The sequence below is a fragment of the Myiozetetes cayanensis genome, unplaced genomic scaffold, assembly GCF_022539395.1.
Source record: "Myiozetetes cayanensis isolate MyiCay16 unplaced genomic scaffold, myiCay2020 scf3, whole genome shotgun sequence".
NCBI classification, from domain to species: Eukaryota; Metazoa; Chordata; class Aves; order Passeriformes; family Tyrannidae; genus Myiozetetes; species Myiozetetes cayanensis.
In genome coordinates, this window is record NW_026087521.1 from 12,301,221 (window position 1) to 12,327,955 (window position 26,735).

At 40.1% G+C, this 26,735-nt stretch overlaps 1 protein-coding gene across 2 annotated transcripts in view; it reads right to left on the reverse strand.

Moving 5' to 3' along the window:
- RELN (reelin) overlaps window positions 1-26,735 on the reverse strand; it is a 283,103-nt gene that overhangs the window by 12,042 nt on the left and 244,326 nt on the right. For both annotated transcript variants that reach the window (XM_050323631.1, XM_050323630.1), the window contains exons 44-63: window positions 25,588-25,846; window positions 24,151-24,400; window positions 21,736-21,904; window positions 18,431-18,571; window positions 16,893-17,070; window positions 15,340-15,533; window positions 13,982-14,238; window positions 13,054-13,208; window positions 12,411-12,625; window positions 11,949-12,126; window positions 10,459-10,634; window positions 9,113-9,219; window positions 8,472-8,714; window positions 7,735-7,910; window positions 6,081-6,154; window positions 5,153-5,314; window positions 4,652-4,809; window positions 3,620-3,839; window positions 2,419-2,616; window positions 1,916-2,014 (exon numbers count right to left, since the gene is read on the reverse strand). In XM_050323631.1, coding sequence (XP_050179588.1) covers window positions 1,916-2,014; window positions 2,419-2,616; window positions 3,620-3,839; window positions 4,652-4,809; window positions 5,153-5,314; window positions 6,081-6,154; window positions 7,735-7,910; window positions 8,472-8,714; window positions 9,113-9,219; window positions 10,459-10,634; window positions 11,949-12,126; window positions 12,411-12,625; window positions 13,054-13,208; window positions 13,982-14,238; window positions 15,340-15,533; window positions 16,893-17,070; window positions 18,431-18,571; window positions 21,736-21,904; window positions 24,151-24,400; window positions 25,588-25,846 — 3,609 coding nt within the window. The remainder of the gene's footprint in view (window positions 1-1,915; window positions 2,015-2,418; window positions 2,617-3,619; window positions 3,840-4,651; window positions 4,810-5,152; window positions 5,315-6,080; window positions 6,155-7,734; window positions 7,911-8,471; window positions 8,715-9,112; window positions 9,220-10,458; window positions 10,635-11,948; window positions 12,127-12,410; window positions 12,626-13,053; window positions 13,209-13,981; window positions 14,239-15,339; window positions 15,534-16,892; window positions 17,071-18,430; window positions 18,572-21,735; window positions 21,905-24,150; window positions 24,401-25,587; window positions 25,847-26,735) is intronic.

A 26,735-nucleotide genomic window follows, 5' to 3' on the forward strand; every position in this document is an offset into this window, starting at 1 on the left:
AGTAGACAGAATACGCATGTAATTAAGTAAATCCTGAGTCAAACAATTTTCATTCTGACCAAACACTACATAAAAGTTTAAGTTGTATAGCTAGAAAATGAAACCAAAGATTACATGTATGCATGAATGAAAAATGATTGGGGTGGCCACCCAAATGAGTGAAAGAGATTGTGTGAATGTATAAAAGTATGTGAATCATACTGCACCTTATATATGAAACAAACACAACATACACTACCTCTGCCAAATCTCATTGAAAAAGAACTCAGAACATGATGTTCCTCCTTTAACCTTTTCCTTATGTTCTAATAAAGTAAGTTTTCCCCAGTTATGCATAGACCTCTTAGGTAAATAAGGTTTTTAATTAATAAAGTTTTGTTATTGCATAGACCTCTTAGGTAAATAAGGTTTTTAATTAATAAAGTTTTGTTATTATATAGAACTCTTAAGTATATAAGGTTTAAGCAAGAAATAAGTTTACTACGTCAAGTGAAAAACGTTTTGTTAAGAATTGCACTGTTTTTTGAATTTACACTGTTTGTATCTTGTTATTAATAAAAATGGGGGAATTATGGGGTCTGGTTACACCAGGTGCTGCAAAGCATCCTGGGAGTTGTAGTTCTAAGTACTCTGTCACACATGCTCTGTTGAATGCTTGTATGGGATTGGCTTAAGAAGTTACCTGTGTGACGTGGCAGCATTTGAAACTGCTATATAAGCTGGGACTCCTTGAATAAGCTCGCTCTCTCGTTACACACCACGTTGGTGTCGCTATGGTCCCCATGGGACGTATTATTTATTATATTAATAACTGCTACAGTGTAAAAGCAGCAGAGCGTGTACAATTACTCAGTGTTGGGACCAGTTTGGTTTGAGGTTGATATGAGTGCCATGCAAGCTGGTGCTTCTCGGTGGAAAGGAGAACAGGGCTAACTAGCAATCAGATAATTCACTTTGCTACTGTTACAAAACATTACTTGCAGTGTCTCTGCTAATTCAGAAACCTCACGGTTATAATTACACCGTCTGGAGGTTATCTAAGCCTAATTTCTTCATTGCTGGTTTTTAAATTGTTGCAATAAAAAGAATGTTTGAACCTATCTATGGAGCAGGCACGCCTCTCTCTGCCAACCACTGCCAGCGATGAGTTCCCGCCCGGGAAGCCACTAGCATCTCACTTCTACTGGAACTAAATTGTTAGAGAAAAAGCAGGTCATCTCTTCGTGATGCAACACAGGAAAAACGGGTTAGCTGCCAGCGAAACCCATCTCAAGAATGGGAGAATCAGGAGGGTGCAGACTTGGTAAAATCTTGACAAGGGGATGAATATAGAGCTCGGACCATAGGAACCTGATATAGTGAACCCTGTTTCTGAACAGTATCCTTCTTACTAAAAAAAGGAAATGAATAAGGCATTAGTTGCTAACATAGATTTTTAAGAGGCACATCGACATTACTTTGTGCAAAGAACAATACAGAAGAATCTTTTGTATCTTTGAAAGGATATAAATCAGCCTTATGTGGCAGCACAGCGTTGAACAGGAATATCCTTTCCATGTCCCAGCACAATAATTTTTTAACTGCTTAAATGCAGTTTCAACTGCTTTAAATGCAGTTACTGCTGCATTACAGGACTGCACCAATACTTAGTGATGATAAAGCCCCACTTTCCCTCCTTCATTTTTCCATGATGCACAGCACATTCCTCTGCTGTGTCACTTATTTTGTGGCCGTCTTAGCGGCTGACTGTTGCAGTCAGGGCAGAGCGTTAGGAAAGACGGGTTTTTAAAGGTTTCCCCTTTGAGAAAGGATTCCCTGGGCCACAATGGTTCTTACTGAGCTTAACACTCATGCCATGCTGGAGAAATTTGAGTGCTTTCTGAGATGGGGTGGATGAGGTGAAGCTGATACTCACAGGACGACTTCTACGTGGTCCAAAGCCCACTGATCATGACCTGTCCCGTTGTGACGGGGCTGCCACCAGCGCAGAAGGACTCCTTTCATTCGTGCCTCCCTGTCAACACAAATACCAGAGCCTGTGAGAGCTCCAGGCTTTCGGTGTTTTGCACATCCCTGTCTACCGCTCGAAAGGAACTGAGAGCAAAGTCAAATCATTGTTTCTACATCACTGAACATCAACACGCTGTGCATGCAAAACATTTAATGGTTAAAAATGCACACGGATAAGGAGGATTTTCCTCCGCCATACCTTCAAAACAAGTATTATTTCTATTTTTCTTTCATGTATATTGATAAATACTAGGCTGGAATTTCTTCATCAGCCTTCTCCTTAAGTTTTCTTCTTTGTTTATCCTCTCATCAACCTTTTTTCTTGCACAGTGATGCAAAGATAGATTATGTCTTAGCAGAAAAGTATCTTGTGCACTTAGAGGTAATGAAATGTGACTAGGTACTCACAGGGGAACATTATAAGACACTCTTTGGGCTTGTATAAAGTCCTTTGGCTGATGCTGTGCAATTACTTGCCATGTAATTCCATTATTTACACTGTATTGGAGGAGCACTGCCTTGTCTACAGTGTTAGGATCACTCAGGTTGGTATTGCAACTGTCTGTTTGTGAAATACTTCCAATTTGCAAAACAAACATGATTTTGCTGTAAAACACAGAGAGAAAAGGTATTTTTAAGAGGCAAACATATTCAAACCAGAATGACAGCATTTCCAGGTTTATTGCAGTTTCCTTATCAAAACAGAACATTCTCAAGAATCATTACTTTAACATGCAAAATAAGTTGTTCTCACATCTTTAAAGTACAGCTCCCCCTTCAGAGTAATAGTTTAATCTATAACGTGTTGCCATACAGTTGGAGGAAGTTGATCCAATTTTGCAATGTATCTCCACAAAACTGAGACAGATAAAATTGTAAACATGCAAATGAATATACGAAAAGTTTAAAAAGGAAAAATAAAGGTTGAATATAATAAAGTGCTTAAAAGATATATCATATTCTGTGTGGGTTCAAGAAGAGAAGAGCCTGATTTATATCTGGCCTGTTTGCCAGTTCATCCTGTTTCTAATCTTGCTTTAGACAACTAAATATAAACCAGTCCTGAAAGCTGTCACTCTGTTAAGAGCCAGCACAGGCTGGTTACATTTGTTTTTCCATGACCAAAGAGGCTCAATAGATGAAAAAGATACTCCTTTTTATTGCCAGGTGAATATAATTCCATTTGACAACTGAAATGGGAAAATGAGCCTGTAATTACTAAATAGCATCTTTAGTCTCAACTGTCATGGAGGTACATACAAACATGGGATTTGTCTTATCAGATCAGGCACTGGTCCAGGCAGTCTGGTGTCCAGCCTTTGCCAACAGCTTCATTGTCTGTGCTGGCTTACTAGACAGTGCTCTGTTGGGCATGATGAAAACATCTGACCTTTTCATCTAACACTGCTGCCTCCTCACTCTCCATCTCCCAAATTGAAGTCATGAAGCATTTTGCCAATCCTAATGTTTTTTGCCAGCCACATCTGACTGCACGGCACGGCCAGGTCAGTCCATCCTCATCAGTACTGGCCCACGTGGCTGCACATATGTATGAAGAGTCTCCTTTCTCATGAACTGCTAAAAGAGATTTTTAGGCTCAAGCTATTACCTTGCTCGGGTGAGATCCAGAGGCTTAGTCACAGCTTGTCGTATCTGACATCCATTAAAATAGAGCGAATCTCCATGGGCGTAGGGTGCCAGCTGTCCACATCCATTCCCTATCACTCCCCCCTGAATGGTTTCCCAGTTTATTTCAGTAACTCTTTCAGATTCAAAATTATCTTTAATATAACTGGGCAGATCATGGCTAAAACCAGAGCAGTCGTCACCTAAAAATGACAGAGTGAAGTTGTAAAACACAAAAAACCAAAAGACTTGGCAAAATTGAGTTACAGTTCATTGTAATTCCATTCAAGGTTGTGGCTCAATATACATTGTAAGTACAACCTGAACATATTTCAGCAGATCCATTAATAATGTGCACATTGATCTACAGCATTCATTTTTAGAAAATTGAGGCTGTCTTATTTTTTACAGCAGTATAACTTCAGCATGGTTCTCCTGTTTTGCATTGATGCCAATAGAGAAACCTCAAATTGCTGTTTGAAAGCAAGTACATCTAAAACAGGGAAAGGATTTGATCTTATAAAGCTAGGAAACTCTCCTGGAAGACATTAAATACTGGCTCCACTCCCACAAAGCACTTACAGTTTACCAAGGGCACTCAGGTACCATTAGGCATATGCTTAGCTGCATTGAGGGGTTAGAGGAGAACACTCTGCCCTGATGGGGCACAGAGCCCCTTACAGATGCCAGTCACCAACATCTTGATCCCATTTGCACATCCTCTGGGATGCACGTTTGGAAGGAGTACAGGGCTGGGTAAGCAAGTAGCCTTCAGTGAAGGCTGGATGGACTTAACATACAGTGCCAGACAGGAGAGAGTACTGACTCCATCCAGAAAGAGTAAGGGGAGGGAAAAGCTGTTATTTGCAGCTCTGACAAATTATTAATTTAGAATTTGTTACTTAAACATTTCAGTGATGAATTTAGACATGACACATCACTTTGTCTTTTTGTTTAATTTTGAGCTAGGTTAGACTGCAGTAGATATACAAGAGAGAAACTGAAGAAATTAAACCTTGATATCCTTCATCACAAATGCAAATGGCTCCAGTGGTGCAATATCCGTGGCCACTGCAGAGCTTGGGGCACGCTTCCCCGATGTACACGTGGTCAATTGCCCAGCTCTGTTTCTCTAGTTCTTCTCCCTTCTGAATCCACCTGAACTGAGTTGCACTGCAAATATCAAAATCCAAACACTGGGTTACTATATCTGGCAATTAAACATAGCAGTACAGTGACATTCTAATACACTAGCAACAAATGTTATGAAAAATGTCAAATGAAGGGGCTGTGGCTTCAATAACTGGAAAGACACACCCTGAATAGGTGGTCAATATGTCATTGGCAGTAGCAACTCCTATTAAGCAAAAGCTTCCTGAAAAACATTAATTATGTATCAGATCTAAATCCAGCAATAGAGAATCATTTTTAATTCACCAGTTGTTCCAAGCAAAAGTGCCAGCAAGACAGCTGACATTTTATAGGTCCACAGTGAGCTGACCTTTCAGTAACCTACCTGGATGAGACATGGTCAGGCAGCTGGATAGTTATTCTTCTCCACATGGAGCTGTTGACAGAGTTATAGATGGTAGCTTCATGGAACTGAAATGGGGAGCAGCCAATGCTATTAGATGAGGAAGGAAGACAGTGTGTCTGGACGAGTTGCCATGAGTCTGTCCTGCAGGAAGCAAAGAAGAAAACCAAAAACCAGAATGAATAATGAAAGGAAAAGAGGTAATTTCAAGGGATCCTGGCACTGCCTGTCTTACTAAACAAACACAAGAGATTGGGTCCACAAATTAACGAGAGGTGAGAGGCTGAAGCACTGGGGCAACCAGGTAGGGCTTTCCAGCACCAGGTTTGAGTGGTGGAACTCACAGCAGAGTGTGGTACATACAGCTCCTCTGGGCTGCATGACAGAAGGATCTATTTTGGAGTCTGTTCCTTAACTCTTACACTGTTCAGAAGAGTCTCAATAGAATTTGCCATATTTTCACTCACAGTCATTTGAGCACAGAACATACCTTTGTTTTTACAAATTATAATGTGCTGCTATACTACAGCACAGGAGACAGTGTTGTTAATTGTTTGCTAGTTAAAGACCCAGTTGGAGTTAAGTAACTCTCACTTCATTACAGGTTGACCCTGTACCATGCTAAGACAAGTTTCTTGTGAATGTGGTTTCCCAAGAGGACATTTTTAACAGGAGCATGCTCACGATTGTAACTGCAAGCTCAGTGTCACGAATCTGTCAATATCTGGGATAAATGATAGAGAGAATTTATGGGAGTTCTGTGCACAAATCCCAGCACTTGTGCACAGGCTTTATTCAGATTCTGTTACAACATGAATAGCAAAGTAATTGCTTTAATAAATAAAAGGTCTCTAGGTTTTTAATATCATACTATTTTTTTTTCAGATCTGTTTATTCTGCTGTCATTTACCTGGCATCCTTTGTATACTCCAGCATCACTGAGTGGAGGTCCCCACAAGAATTTGCCTCACAGCCAACCACGATCTATAGCACAAATAAAATCGACTGCTATAACAAGTCAGGCAGACATTTGAAGTGATATATAATCAAGTTATGTTCTCCTTTTTTTTCTTCTTTATGGTGTCTATAAAAGAGATTGCTAACAGATCTTGGACAGAAAAACCATCAAAAGTGGATGGAAAACAAAAGACACGGTATTTCAGATACCGCGTTTACTTAATAAATTGTACTTAATGGCTACTGTTATTTCCAAACAGAATCCTAATATTACATTCCTATAATCCAAATTAAATATCTAAACAAACATCGTTACTGAAACAAAAAGATATGGTAGCTCCTTGGCATTTCCAAAAGTGAAACACCTATGAAATTTAAAATTCATAATGATAAACATGTAGGCATAAACTTCAAGTCAATCTAATTTAAGAACAGAATTATTCTGAATATTTAAAACAATAAAAATATTTGTGGCATATTAAATTGGAAAGATTACAGTACCCAATGTATAGTACTGAATAGATAACAAGAAGATAAATTTCAAAACCAAACAGAAGCCATGTTAGAACTGAAATCTTAGTTTAGGAATACAGTCTTTACTGTCACTGGTGCAGAAAAAGGGGGAGAGAATGAGGAGAGAAAAACTCAGCAATAAGAGTTTAGTAATACAAACTATTAAATGGGTTATCATAATTTTGGCCTTAAAATAGAGAAAAAAGATGACAGGCTGGGTAAAATAAGCAGCTTGAGGTGAGGTCTTGGCACTCAGTAGTAAAAAGCATGTGAGAGTCCTCTTTTAATAAAATTTCTTTGAAGGTGGCATGCTGTGTGAGAGGGGAAAGATGTGCTTTAGGTTTTATATTAGATAGTCAATATAAAATAGGCAACAAATGTTGAGAAAAGGTGAAAACATTGATCAGTGGAAGATGGAAATTTCTAGAACTATCCTGTCAAACAGAAGAACAAGGAAAAAAACATAATAAGAAAATGGATGACTATTTTGATAATGCTACTTTCATATTAGTTCCTGGCTTATTTAAGAGAAGGTGCTTGGAGAATGGAAAACAATTGTAAAGCAACTACTTGTTGCCTTTGGTCTGGTGCGGAATCCCACCTTAAATCAAAGTAAAATACTCAGAAATGTTTCTGTGATTGATTTGGGTCACTTACCATGACACAAGCAAGTAGAAGGGGTACTTCTACTTGAACACACTCACATTTTCCATATGACACTCCCTTACCTTTTCTGTTTATTCACAAATAAGGGGAAAATGGCATATTCTGCATCCTGTCTATTCTCACCTGAGAAAATAATTCCTACTATATCTGATGATCCAGTAATTTCAGGGAAAAGGCATTAGACTTTCAATCCCTGTGACTAACCCCCAAAGCATATAGTCAGTCAGAATAATTTGACATTTTACATTCATGCAACCTTTCTGGTTCTCATTACCTACTCTTCAGATTTTCCTTTAATTTCTAGTAAAAAGTCGCTATTAATTATTCATTCAATTCAGCATTCTAGTTGGAAGGGGAATAATTTCTGGAGACACTATAGATGACTTTTCATTGTGTACTTTACTTTGGAGAGAGAGAACACTTCTTACTTTAAACTGCATCATGTATCCTGGCTGTATAATGAGCTCCCTGGAGGACAGGATGTTGTGTGTTTTGTCCTTTTTCTTGTTTGGCCAGTAGAGATGGAATGATGGATTTCCACAGAACCCTGCAGTCCTGACTGCATTAGGGTAAAAGCTCCAGTTTTCTTCATGAGAGGTGCCTTCTATTAAGATGAGTTAAATATAATTACTGCATTAGCTTGGTCAACATCAAGGCTTAGTAATGAATCCACAGAATCACTAGGTACAGTACTTTAGTAATATAGACACTACATTTATGCTTATCTGTAATGACACACAGTAAGATACTAACAGACATAACAGACATAACAGACATAACAGACATAACAGACATAACAGACATAACAGACATCAGCTCCAGAGAGCTAATTAAAATGTTTAAATAGTAGTACTTCTAAAAAATATTATGAAATAAAACTTTAAAACCAGGAATTTAAATGAGTTAGACTGAAATAAAAATTTTTGTCTTTCTTAGGTGTGTGTATGTATATATGTGCATAAATACGTCTGAATATACATATATATATGTATATATATTTACACACTACTACGAGTAGCATGAAGAATAACATATAAACAGCACTAGTCTACAAAATAAAAAATGTTCAGAGTTAAAATGGAAGAAAGTCTGCTTGCAAGCTCACAGGACTTAGGTAAGATAAGATAATGCCAGACAACAGATAAGCTGTGGCAGCCTGTCTTACCGTCATCAAATGTATCTACCAGCTGGCTGGGGTTGATCTCTGCTCCTCCGATCAGGATGTTATCCAGAGCCCACTGTGCCCGGTCAGGGCCTGGAACCACGATCCCGTTGCTGATGGTGAACGGCTGCCACCAGCGCAGGCGGGTGGTGTTGGTCAGGGCATGTTCAGGGAGGAGGATGTAGTCGTGCCTGACTGAGATGTATTTTTGGTAATCCATCTCATGAAGCAAAGTCCAGGATATCCCTGGGATGAAAAGATGCAGGTTGAGTAATAAGAACAAGCCTAGGGTAGAATCTCTTAAAAGATTAAAGTAAGATAGTAGGAAATAAAAAATAATAGCTGTGGTCTTCTGATAGACAAATCTTAACTTTCTAACGATAGTTGGCAACTGTTACTGCAAGAGTAATCATATAAAGGAATTAAATTGGCTGCAAGCCACTGATTACTGAAATCAGGATTACGGAAAACTCCTGAGCAACAGATGGAAATTTTACACGGGGAAAACACTTTACACAGACAAAAATAACTTTGCAATTAAAAATTAGCTTATTATTTTGGATCTCTGATAACTTCCCAGATATTCATGGTGCTTGTGTGCAGAACAAGACTGTAGCTTTGCTGAAACGACAGGATGTACTTGCCTCCATCAATGGAATAGTCTAGCAGCACTCCCTCCTTTCTGCAAGTTGGTCTGTGGCATGTTGTCATATTGTTTTCACTCCCAATTCTCCCCCAGTACTGTAGAAACCTAAGAGTAAATGTATATGATTACATCTGTTAAAGATCTGCACGGAGACATGCTGAAAATGTTCCAAATGCCAGCATTTTTAAGCAAGTAACTGTGCAAGTACTACAGGGCTTTCCAAAAACATTGCCTAGTAATTCTCATGGGAACTTAATAAAATTCAGCAAAGACCTGCCCCTGGGTGGGGCTAACCCCTTGCAAATGTACCAGCTGGGGACTGACTGGATGGGAGTTGCTTTGCTAGGAGTTCCCTGTGAGTCCTGCTGGAAAGAGAGCTCACCATGTGTTAACAAGGTGCTCTTATCTCATTGGAGGACATAAAAGAAGTTGATGAACTGAGGCAAGGTCAGTGAAGGACACTGGAATGGTTGGGGCTGGAACACATGCCCTGTGAGGAGAGGCTGAGGGGCCATGGCTGGTTCAGCCTGGAGAAGATGGCTGGGACTGGGAGACAGTGGTCATATACTGAGAAAATGGGAGGTTCTGACTGGATTTAACAGAGGGGGGAAAAAAATCACTCTGAGAGTAACTGAGCACTGGAACAAGCTGTCCAGTCAGACTGCAGGATCTTTGTTCTTGGAGGTTTTTATAGACCTAATGGATAAAAGCCCTAAGCCAACTGGTCTGAATTCAGCATTACCTGGCTTTGAATGTAAGGTTGGAGTAGGGACTCCCTGAGGCCCCTTCCTTCCTGAAAGGTTGTATGATTCAGTGAACTCTTTATGAATTACAGAAGTCAGAGTGCATGGCTTCATTAAAGCCACACAGTCAAGGGAAATGTTGCTGAAGTTGTCTGTGTCATGTCCTTCCTTAGCTTGCCTAAACTGACATAATTGCATTGCTCTCCTGTTAAGTCATCCTTTTCTACAGCATGGGAGTGGAGTGGGTCTTGTATGGGCACCCAGGAGAAGACAACCAGCAGAGGTTATGCTCTGAACTGAGTGGGAGACACAGCTGGTGCCTCTAGGAGTGATGCCCAGGAGACTGTGGTATCTCGCCTCTTTGCAGGACAGGAGTTGCTGATTCATGAGACGCTTTCCACTGTGCAAGGGTGAGCCTTGCTCTCTGTGACTCATCTGAAAGCATCAGTGTCTCAAGAGCAATAATCTCATTAATGTCTGCCTCAGGTAGTGCTATGCTACTGGTGACCTAGGAAGTCCCTGAGCTACAAGCCATGTTACCTGCTGCTGTGTCAGTGCTTAACAGAGTTCCCCATGAAAATGACATGGAAACACGACCTACTTTGCCCCCCGCAGGTCGAGGTCTTGAGTGACAGCCTGCCTCACAGTTGCACCTCCAAAGTACAGAGTTGTGTCTTCTGCGAGAATTCCACACTCGGTACAGGTATTTCCACCTTCTAAGGACATCCATAAATCTGGTTTAATTTCTTCATTGTCAAAGCGCTCTTTCAGGAAAGTCTGTAAGTAAGGTATGCACAGGTAATTAAGATTTTAAGTCTTTTTGATGACCACAGGTGGAACTGATCTAAACATGTTTGAAGAGCTCACGAACACTGCAAATTTTTCTCAGGATGACTGAATATAATCACTTTTGGCTGAATATTTACCCACTGAAAATGATTGGCTAAATGTGAAAATACATTAGGGCTGGATTTAACATACTTAGGAGGTAATCCATCAAACTAAAATTGGCATGTGCAAATGGGTGGATGTGTTGGGTTTGTGTGGCAAGGTTTTCATGGCAGGGGGCTACAGGGAGGTCTTCTGTATGTATGGGAGAAAAAATATTCTATATTTTTTCCCCAGCAAAACCAGTGCTGCAAAAAAATTTTAGGGTCATTGTAGTGAACATGCATTTATGCGACTGTCTGCACAAATATTTACAGTGAAAACCATCTAGAATTTATTTCTGATTTCCACTTACCTCCAGGTGCAGTGAAAGCAATTGCATAAGTGAAATCCTGGTCTTAAGGAGATAGTAGTAGAACTCTCCTAAAATTACCAGTGTTTTATCCCTAATGTCCTTAATGTGAAGGATACATTACTATTGAAAAATTGCAAACAGACAATTATATTTGACCATGTAATTAGTATTTCAGATGAAAAATAGAAGGTTATAATAATTCAAATGATATGATAACTTAAATAGTTATATTCTCTTTAGGCAGAATTGTTGTTATCCTGTTGTTTCTGTGGAAGATGTATCTATTCAGTTGTTAGCTGATGCAGAAAAAATGAGATGGCAAACACAACATTTTAAACATTTTAATTTGGGGTTCATTATATATTGTTTTCTAAATATGTTACATTTTAAATATATTTTAACTTTTAAATTAGCAGTATCTAACTAGAGTTCACTCACTTATTATTGAATAACATGAATAACAGCCAGGTGAATTAATTTTCTAACTTTATGCCACTTTCCTTACTTCAGTAAGCTCTCTCATGATAAAGACAATCTTTCTACAGATCTTGATCAGATATAACAATATGTGCAAGGGTGGTTTGGATTCTATAATGATGATTTAAACATGAACACTGAACTTTATCACAGCTTTTTATCACAGTGTTATTTGCAGAAGAACAAACGTTCTTGAATAATGCAGTAATAGTTTTGCTAAAAACTGATGAAGGGCTGAAAATGGATTTGCTTGTCTTCAAGCTGACAGGAATCAAAGCTAAATTTTCAGTGGGATCAATCCCTCCTCTCTCTCTTTCTCTCTCAGCCAAACACAAGCCAAAATAATTCTTTAAAACATGTAGTAAAATTACCTTCAGGGTCTGGGTAAGGTAGCAGTTTGGACCTGAATACCCAGGGTCACAGATGCATTGCTCATTCAGGCAGTCTCCATGACCTCTACAGTTTTCCAGACAACCAGGGCCCAGGTAGAAATTATCGATGGCCCACTGCATGTCTGAGTATTTCTGGTAGAACCGAAACCTCACGGGACTAGATATAAAGGAATGAAGAGAGACATATGTATAAACCAACTTTGCTCAGTTGAAAAAAAGTGATTAAACACAATATACTTATGACTGTACTGTCCTCCAAGCTTCCACAAGTAGTGGAGATATCTGTTGAAATTGATTTTATACATATACACAATGTAATGATCATGAATGCTGCTCGCCTGCAGTTTTCTTGGAAGAAAATGAATAAGCAGATGTTTCCCTTGTTGTGTTTCTAGGAAGGTATTCAGTCCAAGACAAAATGAGTAGAAAATTCATACTTACTTGCCCACAAGGCTTTCAGGCAGTGAGTAAGTTACTCTTTTCCATCCTTTTGTGGGAAAGAAGACAGATGGCTGTGAAACACTCCCAGAACATTTTGGATCAGCTGGTAAGCACTGAGGTACTAAGTAACTCCATGTAACACCAAAGTCAGTGGAATACTGCACATGGACCTGATTTTGTGCAAGTTTTTCTGAGGTTTTACATCCAACAGAAACCTATCAAAGAAGAGAACTTCAGTAATTTAGAATTAATTGTGGTGGTGGAGTTTAAAAAAGGGTTTGAACCTGAAAACTGACTGCAGAATTTTTGTTTGAAATGATGGCAATAACATGCCTGTACAGTACCCATCATCTGCATCTTCAATATTCTCAAGACTGAGAACAGACACCATATTGTGAATTTTGTTTTCTTCTAGTTAGCTCACATTTCTGGATTTCCAGATTATGACACTTGTGCCTTATACCCCAGTACCACATAACAAATAAAGTTAATCTCTCCTCCCATACAACTCTAAGATTTGCATATTTCAGAGAAGGCCACGGATTAGGTGAACCATCTTTATGGAGGGATGTGCAAAGGGCTCTTGCAAATTCCATATATCCCTGAGTGTATGAAGGGCAGTTTGGGTGCAGGTTTGAATTACCTTGAACTGCATGATCCAGCCTTCTGTAGGAGTCAAGTCATGGGTGACTGCGTAGACCTCTCTGCCGTCATGGCTCCCGCAGATCATGACACCATCAGGAGAATCACAAAATCTCTCAATTGAGCAATCATCATGGAATAACCAGTGTTCATTCACTTGAAAATAAATGGCAACACCAGTAATAAACAGTGACAACATAAATTAAAGAAAACAGGGAGTGATGTTAACCACTAAAGGTGATTCATGGCTTTATTCTGCAGCCTACGTGAGAATTATTTAGTATTGCTCCTGAGAATGTCAGTACCCTATCTTTCCCATGTACATAGGTATTACATTTATCACATTTATTGCTGAAAGCACCTCTGACTACTCTCTTGTATAAAACCTATAGCGTTATTTTTTAATGTTCAAGAAGTAAGGATCTGAGATTTATTTAAAACATAAACTTCTGTTGCACTGAACATTTTTTGGGAGAGCCTTTTAATAGGCATTGCCTACATGTCTGCACAAAATGTACCCCAGCACTGGTGCTTGTTAAGCCTTGTAAACATATGGAAATACATCTTCTACAAAATTTAGTTGTAAAATGTAACTTAACTTCCCTATATAATATTTTTAAAAGTTAGGAAATAGGAAGCAGATATTCAAGATATGAAATCTGCTTAGAACAACCTGGCACTTTTTAATCACTTTTTCTTTCTTTGAAAAGAAATTAGTCTTCTAAAATTCATGCCGTAAAAAATAAAAGTTGCATTACATCTTTTCACTTCATGTTTTGTGAACTGAAAGCAAAAGACCTCTGTATGGATGGGACTGTCCCTGATCGCCATCACAGTGAGACAAAGACTCCAGAGGCTCGGCAAGGTTTGAAAATTGCTGCTCTCACTGACTTCTTGCTCTTTAACCCAGGTTCACGTGGAACCTTTACCTGTAGCTTTGTCCTCCATGACCATGTCGAAGGCGATCCTGCCGGTGGGCCCTGCGTCGGCGGGGGAGCGCTCGTGCTGGGGCAGGGGAGCGCTGCTGAAGGTGTCCAGCATCACTGTCCTCTGGTCGGCTGAGCCCGAAATCAGCACGTTGTCGATGGCCCAGTCGTTCTGGTCCAGCCCATCGTGTTTAGGTTGCCACCAGCGGAACCGTGTCCCAATGGTTTTGGCATCGTAGGGAAGGAGGATGTTCACAAAGCTGAAATGCAAGGTGGAAATTAGTTGTAGGAAAGCCACAGAAGGAGGACAATTTTGATGCTCTGTGCCAGGTGCTTTGACCAGGTCCACTACCTGTGTTTCTTGGAGTACCTGGAAGCTGGGAAAAGAAAGAAAAGAGTGGGTGATCTAGCCTATGTTCTTCTATGGGAAATGCCAAAATAAAAACCTTTCTAATCACTCCCAATGTCATCCCTGGCACAGGGGCTCAGAGAGAGGTGGGAAGTGTCAGCAATCAGATTGGCATAGTTTGAGCAACCTCACTTGCTCTAGCTGTCCTTATGGGACCAAATGCAATGGTCTAGACTAGCAGAGTATGACCATAAGGTCCTAATTAAGGGAATTGTAAAGAAAGAGAACGTTGAAGTAAAATTAGGATCACTGTTTTCAACCTGGAGCATTCAGCAAATAGCAGTGTTCCATACAGCTTTATTTTTTTCCATTACAACAGTAGACAACAGTACACTTAAATCTCATGTCCAGGGTAAAGTGCTAATAATTTCTCGGTGTATTCAAATGAAATAACAAATAATGGGTCTCTCACATGCCCATTTTCTGTGAATCTTTAAAATTAGTCAGTGAGGAAAAGCTCACCTCTCATATGTGCATGATTTGAATCTCACAAATATCTGAAAATAGGGCTTGAGTGTGTCCATCCTTTTGATGGATATCTGCATAAATTCAGTTTCTCCTCTACACACCATTTTCTGACTAGTTCAAACAATGACTTTCTGCTGTTGTCAGTAAGAAACTAGATTGCAAATGTTAGCATCTTAAAGAACAGGATGAGTATCACTACAGTAGCTATTAATTTATCCTCCTGCAACCATTTACAAACCTACCAGACTGCTACAGCCTCCTAACTACTCTTGTATTTCTGGCCTAGCAGCTGCACAAATTTTGATGATCCAGCACGTGTGCCAAGGCCGTTCATAAACGCCTGCAGGACTGGACAAGCTGAACTCGCAAGGATCTGACATCCAAACCACAGCAGTAATAGGTCCCACAGGTTCTTATGAAACATTCAAGACCACACTCCTTTAGTACAGGAAATTACATAGTCAGAAAGGAGGTATCTACAAACCCGGGCTTGCTGAATTGATCGTAGAAAATTTCCATTAAGAGGCTCCAGGTGATTCCACCGTTCACAGAATACTCCAGCAGCACTCCTTGGTTGCGGTTATTAGGAGTTATCAGACATCCATACATGAAATAAAACTGGATGAATTCTGCACTGGTGAGGTTCAAATCCACTGTAACTAACATACGGCTGCAGCCCTGAAAAGCAATGAAAAAATATGTTGGCTGGCAAAACTTACGTTCATAAAAAGTGTTAGACTATGCAGTCACTCTTAATGTAACCTCATGCTCTAAAAATTCTAAATTTTACAAATTTTATTAATTATGTCAAAGGTTAAGCTAAAACAGAACAATATATATTTTTCCCTGAAGACATAAGTTCAGTTACATTCCATCTTAAAAATGCCTGTTGTGTACTCATACATATTGCTACTTATTCCTACAGCTTATGGTATTCAGTATCCATAACTGTATTCACCTTTCTTCTGAATACAAGAGTTGCAAAAATCCATGTGTAAATCAGAAGGTATTCCATGCAGAATTAACGAATCACTCATTATGTGCTAATGACTCAATTTATGCAAACCATGAAACGGCAAAGCAATTTTAACATGTGTGTTTTCCACAATCCCTAACATATTTCAGATTGCTTAGTCAATTAGTTAGTGATGCCTACTTAGTCCTAGTGGGAGGAAGTGGAAATTTAGTGCTTCTGTTAGTTTATTTTAGAAAACTTTTGTCAGTTTGAACCTAGTTATAAAACTGATGGCAGAGATCTACAAGAATAAATTTTACATGTTTCTAAAATACTGTTTTGTCATTTTTATAATCTCCAGATTATCTGTTAGCCAGCTATAGTTCAGCAGCAGTCTGGGTTATACACCTATGTATGTAGCTAACCTAGGAAATTTTACTGTGAGCTTACTCTGAAAACACCAAACTGTGAAATATCTGAAGGATGAGGCTACTCATGGATGCAATGTTCTCTAGGATGATCCTGCCTGAGCAGGGAGGTTGGACCAGATGACCCGCTGGGGTGCCTTCCAACCTTACCCACTCTGTGATTCTGTATTTTCAAGGACCGTGTGCAAGTTATACAAGTTATACAAGTGCAAATAGCTGGTTATTAATTTACCTCTGCGGTCTGATTAGAAGCCACACCAAACTTTGATCTTTGGAAGTTTTAAGTTCTATGTGGAGGCTGGGTGAGTGAAATGGAATGTCTACATACTTACACTGTGCTTTAACTTATCAGCTCCACTCCCAGCCCCTCTATAGCTCCTTTCAGGAGCACACACATTGTATCTCATTTTTCTGGCTGCAGCACAGTGAAGAACATGGTACCAGCTTTACTGGAGTGTTTCTGGCTGGCCCTAGTCTGTAGGGCCTGTCTGATACTGACCTGCAGCTAGGCAAAGAATATAATTTTTACAATTATTTTATATATGTAATATGTTATGCTGCTTTTTTTAACACCTTGCTGTTTATTTAACTTTTTAAGTGAGTCCCATTTGTACTGTCAGATGGAGTGAGCTGGTCTCTGTGCTGAACACACACCCCGCTGAAGTGAAGAGCCATCCCAGAGGCGACGGCCCCGCAGACCGTGCTCAGTTTGCCCCCGTTCACCGTCAGCCAGTTCTGGTTCGACGGGGAGCGGTTGAAGTTGTCTTTCAGTTGTGTTGGAAGGGGAGTCTCTGGCTCGTCGCAGTACAGCCCGCCCCAGTGCTCATCGCAGCTGCAGAGGAAAACAAATGCAAAAATCAGCTGGCAAAGGCCCTGCATGGAGGTTTAATCAGTGCCATGTTGTTCCACTTCGAGGTGCCATCTTATTCCGCACAGAAGCTGTCTGCATCATTTACTAGCACACAACTGGTATGTGGGGGTTTCAAACATCTGCCACATTTTGTAGTTAGTATGATACAAAAACGACTTTAGGAAGGCTTAGTATTATATATCATTCAAGCTGCTAATATGGAGCACACTCCTGAACACAGTAAAATCAGTAAAATAATACACTGTGCTTGTATGGATAAACTTAAGAGAATGTGCCAGGCCTAAGAATGTCCTGCTAATGTTAAAGTTTCTGTAAAGCTTTGGTAGATGGGTGCTTTCTTGTTGTTTCTTTATATAGTTCTCCCTTTTTCCTCCTCTGAAAAACACTCTTGTAATGTGTCAAAGACTGGATAACAGCATGGAAATGCGTTCTGCTACTATGAGATTTCACCACAGAGATTGTGTCTTGGTACTTCAGTGCTGTCAGGATAGAGAACACAATAATATGTCTGTTCTGCAGTGAAATATATTTCTAACAAATATAGTCACAGTGCAATTATACAACCATTCTCCCATTTCTGTTGCCATTTGTGGCTGGAAAAAAAAGCAATACATCCATCTGGAAGGTATTTCTGCTTGCCAAGACAGGCAAATCTGGGGAGATCTGGTTGTTGTTTGTTAGCTTTGCAGGATTCTATGTCGACTGTTATGCAGACAGTTTGAGGATCAAGCCAGTCTGCCTACCCTGGCAAACCCTACCATGGAGCAGATGCATCAGACCATCAAGTTAACACCAGTCAAAAGGCAAAATCTGGCCTTCTGAAGAACTGGCATATATCCTGCTTAGTGGACACGTTCCACTTCCAGCCCAGGTTCTCTGCACCAAGAACCAGGCTGAGAGCACAGGAACATGGTGTGAAACCCCTTGGGAATAAGGATGACAACTTCTGGGAAGCTGCAGGACTGTAGGTCCCTAGAGGGGTGTGCAAACCCAAGAGCTATCTTCTCCCTGCCTGGTGGGAGGGGAATCAAGATGCAGCAGAGGCAGCAGCAGAGGCGATGCTTTGCCACTGAGGAAAGGACTGTCTGCATTGGCCATGGTGTGGGAACAGGCAGAGGTCTGGCAGAGCCAACCCCCACACTTACCCTTCTGCTTGTTATTTCTGTTCCCAGGTGGTCCCGGTGCCCTGCTCAGTTTTAACAGGAAAAACCACCTTGCTTTGAAAATTTGTATCACAGTTTTTCCTGAAAGTTCATTAAAACGGCAGAGGAGGATTGCAATGCTGCCGTGCTGGGCAGGACAGGGAACAGATGGCACTTACACACAGTTGTCCTGGGTGCACTTCCCATGGCCACTGCACATGTCTATGCAGCCGTCCCCGATGTAGACGTTGTCGATTGCCCACGTTTGCTGCTTATCGAAAGGAGCGGGCTGGTGCCAGCGGAAACGGGTGGCTTGAGACCTTGGGAGGGAAAGAAAGACAGAAAGGTCTATTTCTAGCTAAGCTGATCTTTATTTTGACTGAAAGGAAATGTCAGTCTTGAGGCTAGGCTGCTCTTGGAAGACCTGTTTGGTACCAGCACAACTCAGTGCTGATTCCTGACAATGACAGAGTCATTCCAAGAAGAGGGTGCCCACATTTTGAGAACAGCACAAAGCACAGGTGCTTGGTAGCACGCTGAGAGTGTGAGAGGTGGGAAAGGGACCACTGGCAAAAGGAAAACCAGTGGGCCATAGTTGATGTAGTGGAGAGGACGACAGGAAGAAGGTGATACACCCAAATGGAAGCTCAGTCATAACCATATCCCAGCACAAATCCAAACTTGAGGGATAGCTGGGAGCTGGATCAAGCCAGAAACCTCCCACATCCTCCAGGTTTCACCCTGAGCCAGAGTTTTGTTGCTTCAGTCCAAGTCAGCAAACTAACTCAACTTTTTCTCTATGAATTCTCCCAACTACACTTAGGTAAGAGCAGCTCTACAGAGTGGGTTGGCTCCCAGACAAGATGCTGCCATTATAAATCTACAGGGGACAGATGAGAGAGCCCATGCAGGGCTTGCAGTGTTATCCGTGTTTTGCAGTTTCTTCCCTCCCCTCCACCCAGGGTTTCACTGGAAATGCAAAGACATGATCTGTGGTGTGATCCTGGCTCTTTTCAGTAAATCATTTTAATTTTATTGATTAAAAGGGGCTTAGCCCCCTACATGTGAATTAAGTGTCTCAGCTCCCAAGACTGATGATGAAAATCCACCCAAAACAGTCAGGGAATGCCAAAGAGCTATTCAGCTCATGCGGGTGCAGACTGTGAGTCAAGAGCTGTGAGGAGATGAATTTTTGTAACTTGTCAAAAATACCATTATAAATTCAAGGTGGTCCCTGTTTTGCTGTACAGCACTAGATGGCAGCATTGAACTTCTTGTAGTCTGTTTTCTTTTACAACTCAAAGAGAAATCACAATTACTGTAAACACCAAAACAAATAAACAGCAAAATCCCCAAGTAACAGTGTAAAAATGGACCTTTTATGATAAGGTCAATATTATTCCATGAATTATTTCTTTATGAATATGCTGCATGATCTGAACACATAACATTTTTATCTAAAGAGAAATCTACTGTGAGCTGTCTAGCTGCTCACCAAACAGCATTTTTTAAAGAAATGTAAAAATTGTGAGGAAGTCCCTTAGGAATAAAGACAAGCACCTATATCTTACACTGCCTGCTTTAGGTTTGGTGCTTCACTAACAATTTATAGAGCTGATGCTCCTATGAGAAATTGTATTTGCATTTTAAAATCAGCTCTGATTTTAGGTGTTCATTGCTTTCTACAGGCCAGAGGTTACATAGTGGTCTGGAGTACAGGAGCCCTAAAAAGCTGTGCAAACATGGGTGGTGAGCATCAGGCTAAACTATTGACTACATAGCCTGCATGTCCCTAAAACATACAAGCACAAAAAATTGGAGACACACACCTGCTATTACACAGCTTGAAATAATAAAGCAGCGTAAAAATTATACTGCATCTAGACCAAAAGACCTATTAGCTGCACTGTTCCTTATCCTAAAGCTTAACATCTCCCCTTACGAGATAAAGTTGTAATAACCTCTCTCATGCAATGCCTATCTTAATGTCTTTGGAAAATGGTATTACTTGAGCCAAAAAATACAATTATCAGATTGGACAGAAGGGCAATCTTTGTCTCAGTAGGGCATCAGACTTCTTTTGACATACACTGCTCAAAAAACTCTCTGGTTTTAAAATCACACTTATTCATAAATCTGAGTTTATCTCAGGTGGTAGCTTCTTTTCAGGTCCAAATTCAATTGGTTTGGAACATCAACCCCAGCCCTTATTTATCCTATTCAACCCCAGAAAGACTGTCCTGAATGCAAATTTACAGTCTTTGTACGAGAACTGTTGGGGTAATGGATTTTACAGACAACATGTAGTGAAGCAGTACAAAAAAAGGAAGCAGAGAAGATCAGTGCTGGGAACAACTCCTAAAAAAGTACTATTACTTGACATAATTGCACTGAAGATAAGGAAGAGCCTAGATGCTCCAAATGATTAGTAGTAGAGCATGGACTTTTCCACTACTAATTTCAAAATGTGTGGAAACTCTATAGGTGCTCTTGGTACAACTGCTAAAAAATGAATGTCTTTGTTTCCAAACTCACATGTGCATTAGCTGGCATCTTTCACGACAACCTTCTGAAGGCTCTGCCTGCACTCTGGTACTTCTGTGCCTGTAGTTGGCTCAGCCTAAGCCTATGTGAGGAGACTGGGCTCAGCAGGAGGAGCAAAGTATCAGTTTGTGCTGAGAGCCCAACACCCTCTTTACCTGTGTTTGCCTGGCTTTACTCTGGGCTTTGTCAGATATCTCCGTGCAGGGGACAGTCACAGCTGTCACTGCAAAACAGCACATCTAGAAGGATGTCAGCTGGAAGGCTGAACTACCCAGTTGTCCCTAGGTGGATCTTTTAGACAAACAAGTAAAAAATCCAGCAGTTTTCAGGGCATTGTAGAAAACATGGCAGCACCCCCAATAGCACTGTCATTCCCAAACAGCTCCTTTCACTGCAGCCTCCCAACAAATCCCACAATTTTTCTTCCCTCAAAGACAAAAGAATGTGGGAAAAGGAAGAGGAGGTGGAAATGGGTCATGTGTATAAACAATAAAGAGAGCATCTAAGCTGAGAGAGACACAAAGGATACAAGGAATGCACAGAAAAACAAGAAGCCTGAAAAGTGCTATATTTAAAACACACAACAACAATAAGCACAGGGTGCAGTGGGGATTCAGCCAGTCCAATTAGCCACCCAAACAACCAGAATTTAGTGAGGCTGATGATAACGTGATTCTTTATAGTGTTCCCTCTGTTCCTTGCTAGAACAAGAATTTCCTATCTATAAATAAGAAAAGTAAACACACAAACACAAGAGCTTTGCAATTTTTATGCAAAGCAGGATGAAGCTTCATTTACTTACACTTATTTGTTGCTGAATACATGCATCAAACAGAAATGCAAGGTATTATGCAATTACTTTAATGCTATAATGCGTCACGATGTTATAAATACCTAGTTATGCATTTCGATTTATTCTGCAGAAAACCAAAAGAGATACCTCGTATAGGGAGGCAGAGGCAAAGTAACCCGGGTCCACTTGTTGAAAGTGTCCGAAATGAGAATCCTCTGGAGATGGTACTTGTTGCATTCCACGTTAGTGGGAAGACAGTCTCTCAAAATTGGGTGCCAGGAGAGCCCAAGGTCCACTGAATATTCCAGTTCAATAGCTAAGGGTGGAAAGATGGTTAGTTACTCAACTTAGAGACTTACATCCATAGTTCTACAACAAAGTGCAAGCCTACACTGACAAAATAATCACTCAGACTTTTCAAACCCTTGTGTCAGAAGCACAAAGCCACCTCCTTTGGTGAGGATACATTACATGTTGCTCAGCAAGTATAGCTCAGGAGAAGTCTGCAGCACATCTCTGCATCTGCCACCTACCTCAAGGGACCACAGGTGCAAAGACAAAATCATCTGTTAAGTTGCCAGGATTAAGTCAAGCCAATTTTTGTCACTGCAGCATGCAAGAAAATGATGTGACAGCATCACGATCACCAATTTTTTTTGTTTTTCAGGCTGAAGAGTGAGATTCAGCTGGATGTAATTGCTGTTAAGGCAGAGCAACACTCAAACTTTTGGCTCTGTCTCAAGATGGTTTAGTCACTCTTCCACCCTTCCTCCAGACCAGCTCATTTCATTATCCAGCATAAACAATTTTAATTTGAGTTTGTTAGTCAGTGAGCTTGTTTTCATTCAAACAGTCTGGCCACATTAAACTAATGTATTCATTTCTCAGTGAAAGTCAGCAATTTCCTTGTTTTCATGTCTATGGCTTATAAACTTTTATTATGCAAAATAAAGGTTAGTCAAGCTCACTAAATACTTCAGGTTAAACTTCCATGCAGCCATTAAAAAGTAAATAATGATAGGCACAGGACTGTAACTTGAAGTAAATGTTCCAGCTGCCAGGCATTCTGGCTGTGTAGAACAGGAGCGTGGTTTGCAGCGACAGGGGTGATAAATCTGTGATCTTTTTTTGATTACTACAGACCCATTTCTTCTACCCTCATGCACAGGGAATGACCCTTAATCACCCAATCAGTCCTACTTGATGTTTCAGCACAGAAGACGGTGCTGTAGAAATACAAGGACAAGTGGATACAAACAAGGGTAAGTGAGTTTTTAGTGTTAAATCTCCCTCATCAAAATGAAGCACTTTACTCATCGTGACTGGAAGCATGATTAGGTAGTGTCCTGCCTAATTTAATATGAAGTTAAGATAATGGTAAGTGTTGTAGACAACGACACAAAAAAAAAAAAAAAAAAAAAAAAAAGGAAAGGAAAAAGAAAAAAGAAGGAATTGTTTCTATGTCAGTATAGAGGTCAGCTGCCAAAACACTTTTAAATGTACAGATGATCTTAGGACGTTGCAGTCTTTTTAATACCAAAAGAAAAATATGTTGTTAAGCATGTGAGAAGCTTCAGATTAGCAAAATTAGAGAAGCCACTTCGGGGACTCCCTGTAAAATCTTTTTACATTTTTACACATAATTCTAGAGGAATTGTCAGCAACCCAGTGGATTAACACATACCACATGATGGTTATTATATTCTCCTCCTCATAGAAAACGCCTGTACTCCAAAACCTACCATAAAAGAATGCAATTTAAGATACACAAACAAGCATTCAAAAACTGGAAAGACTTATTTCTTGTGCACCTTAACAATCACATAATGAGCCAATTTTTAATTTCCATGTGATGCGTACTGAGAACAGAGCACATTTTTATTTATCTGTGTATCTGTATGTATATATGTGTATATGCACATTTAAAGTCTGGCTCTGCACTCAACAGACATCATATGGAAAAAAGGAAACTACATAATTAAAAATCACATGTGTACATAAACATATATGTACATATATATACATATATACACACATGCATTTGTCTATGCACACATTCCTAGATGGATAAATATGTATCTATACATGGTTAGTGTTTCATATGGAAGATACAAATTTTGGCAGTTGATGCTGCCTTAGCAGTGTCAGATGTATGTTGTTATAAATGATTTCTTAGATATAGAAGTACAAGTGAGATCAGAACTGCGACTTCCTACACCAAAAATGCAAAACCACAAAGCGAGAAACATATACTGGGGACACCCAGTTGCTTATTAGTGAATGTTATATACTGGTGAATGGATTTGAGTAAGGCAGCTGTTAGTCTTGTTCTATAATGGACTGAACTGCAACTTAAACGCTCAGAGGGAGTAATAGACTTCAGTTTATCTTAGGCTTCAGACACCTAGAATAAAAAAGTTGATGTTACAATTTCTAACAGAAGCATGCAGCTTTCTTTTTTTTCTCAGTTCTTGTTACAATGAATAATGGAACCAGAAAACAAATGAACTTTCCTCTACAGCAGAGGAAGAGTAAGGGCAGAAAGTACAAAGAAGTCATTACCATAACAGGAGTCTGTGACAGAGCAGGATGCTGCAAAATCTATTTGCAAGAAAGAGTCTTCATTGACAACAATGTCAGTGGTGACAACGTAGCGAGTGCTGGCTTTCTCAATGAACACCAGAGCGTCCCCAGTAGAGCCACAGACTGGCATCTTTGTTCCACCAGGATGGAGCAGCCACTTTCTGCTATCCAGTGTGGTGAAATCATCTTCCAATACTGTATTGCCAGAGATATTTCCTCCAATAAGAATCTGAAACATTAGGCGAGGAATTGTTATTGAAAAGAAAAAATGTCTATAACTCTTCACAAGCATACACGTGACTTAGCAACCTGGAGGAGGAAGAGATGTGCCAGTCTATGTATATATATTCTGCTGGTCCAAAATGGACAAATTCACTTAGTAAAGAGTTTAGGCTATGAGGAAGGGGAATATCTCTTTCCTGTCATGGAGATTGGCTCAGCTATACAAATCTGAAGTTCAGGGAGAGGAATTCCATCCTTGATGAAATGAAACTGTTCACAGAAATAAATGTTAGTAGAAGCAAAGCAATTGCATTGTTGTTTTTCCTACTGACTGTTCAGCTCTACTGGTACGCTACTATCAGGCTGCATCTGCTGATAGAGGTGGGGAAATAGTCTCTGTTTTGCCACTGACTGCAAGACATCAGCATTTTACTATTCAACAGGTAGAATGAATTTTCATTTGTTACTCTGAATTCAGTTTCAGACTGTTCTGAACTAATATAACTATACTCAATGAAGATACAGAAATGGGAGAAGGAGGATTTTTTAATGTCTAAAAGGAGGGATGGGAAGTAAAATTCTGTAACCATAACATTAAAGTGGCTGGGTTTTTCCTAATAATCTGAACAAACTTCTTTAAAAAGAGCATTCATAAATATTTAAGCAAGTTGAACTTGGACAGCCCAATAAGACTACTAAGAGCACAATCACTTTAGTGGGGTTTCTTGTGATTTATATGAAGTCATACAAAGTAATATAATAATCTTTATAGAAGCAAATACCAAAGATGAAACAAAACCTTGTTTTCATATAGATTGATATTTTTCTATAGTTTTTTCCTATTACATTTTACCAAGCCAATTACATAGTTGGATACATTTTAAATGAAGGGTTTTGAAGTTTGAAATCAGACTTGCATTTTGCATGGTAAGGCCTTCTGCAATGTGAACCTGAGGCTCTACCCACATATAAAAGACCTTCCTAGCTTCAAAACAGGCATTCAGTAGCCTGCATGGAAACGGCGCATTAAAAACACGAGTTCAGCAAACAGTACTCGTGCTCTAAATATCTTTTTACAAACAATTTTTGCTTTTCTCAGTGAAATGATACATGCCAACAAAAGGGAAACATTAAGACCAAAAAGCAGCTTAAAATTGTGTTAAACCCAATCCCTGCCCTGCAAGGATTCCTTACCTGGTCGATTACCCAGGGGCTGTAGAAGTGCCCATTTTCAGATGGTTGCCACCAGCGAAGCCGAGTGGAGCTCGAACGGGCCTTCAAGGGAATTTCCAGGGCAATGTATCGTCCCACATTGCTGGAGTTACTGAAGAGGAATTCCTGGAGAAGGCTCCATGTGAGGCCCCCGTTGAGCGAATACTGCAGTAGCACAGGCTGGCTCCTGGGGTCAGGGACTCCCTTGCCACATCCCAGTCTCATGAAGAACTGCACAAATCTAACAGGGGGAGCACTTACTGGAAAGGTTTATTTTCTACAGCATCCTACACAACAAACTGGAGAGTTTGTCTGTTGACTAGCCCTGTGATTTCTTGCTGTAAGAGTCAGCTTTAGGAGATCTTATGATTTCCTTTGCAAAGCTTCCAGAATATAAGTAGACAGACAGGTGGGATGACCAAATTTCATTTTGCCTGTGTAGTAGTTTGCCAGGCATAAGAGGCTGAACAAAGCTGGCCGTTTATGTTTTGAGCCTTTGTCTGCATAGCAGATGGTGTTGCGAGTATCAGAAACATAATCCTGGGTGAAATTTTTATCCCTGCATCCCACGAGTAGAGATTTTAGTGGCAGAAAAGCAACGGTGCTCTAAGTAGATCATAATTTGCTAGGAAGTTGCTGAAATGCTTAAATTCAAAATAAGCATCCCAGTTTTCCATTGGCATAAACCAGAGAAAATATGGACAGGAGAACAAAGCACATTTCACTTTCAGGTGTCATTTTGTCCATTTAGTCAGCCTAGGAAATTTGTCTAAATTACACCGTTTAAATGTGCCGGCTTCCCTGAAGCCAGCCCAAGCCACCCAGGGACACCAGTGCTTTCATCCCCCAGTTAATTGGCTTCTCCAAAGCAGCACAATAGACTTGTATCAAACTGTGAAATTCTTCCCGTCAGCTGATGCTCATAAATAGCTCTACTGTGCACTTGGAGTGGAGGGAACTGCTGCTGTAATGATATTTACTTATTGGACTTGCAGGGATATTACAAGTATTAATTCATGTTTGCACAGTTTTTGCACAGCTTAAGAGTGTTGTATCTGTTCTAATTATTATTGCATTAGTGCTGCCTGGCTCATGGTTAAATGAAGTGGAGCAAAAGAAGTTTTGTATCA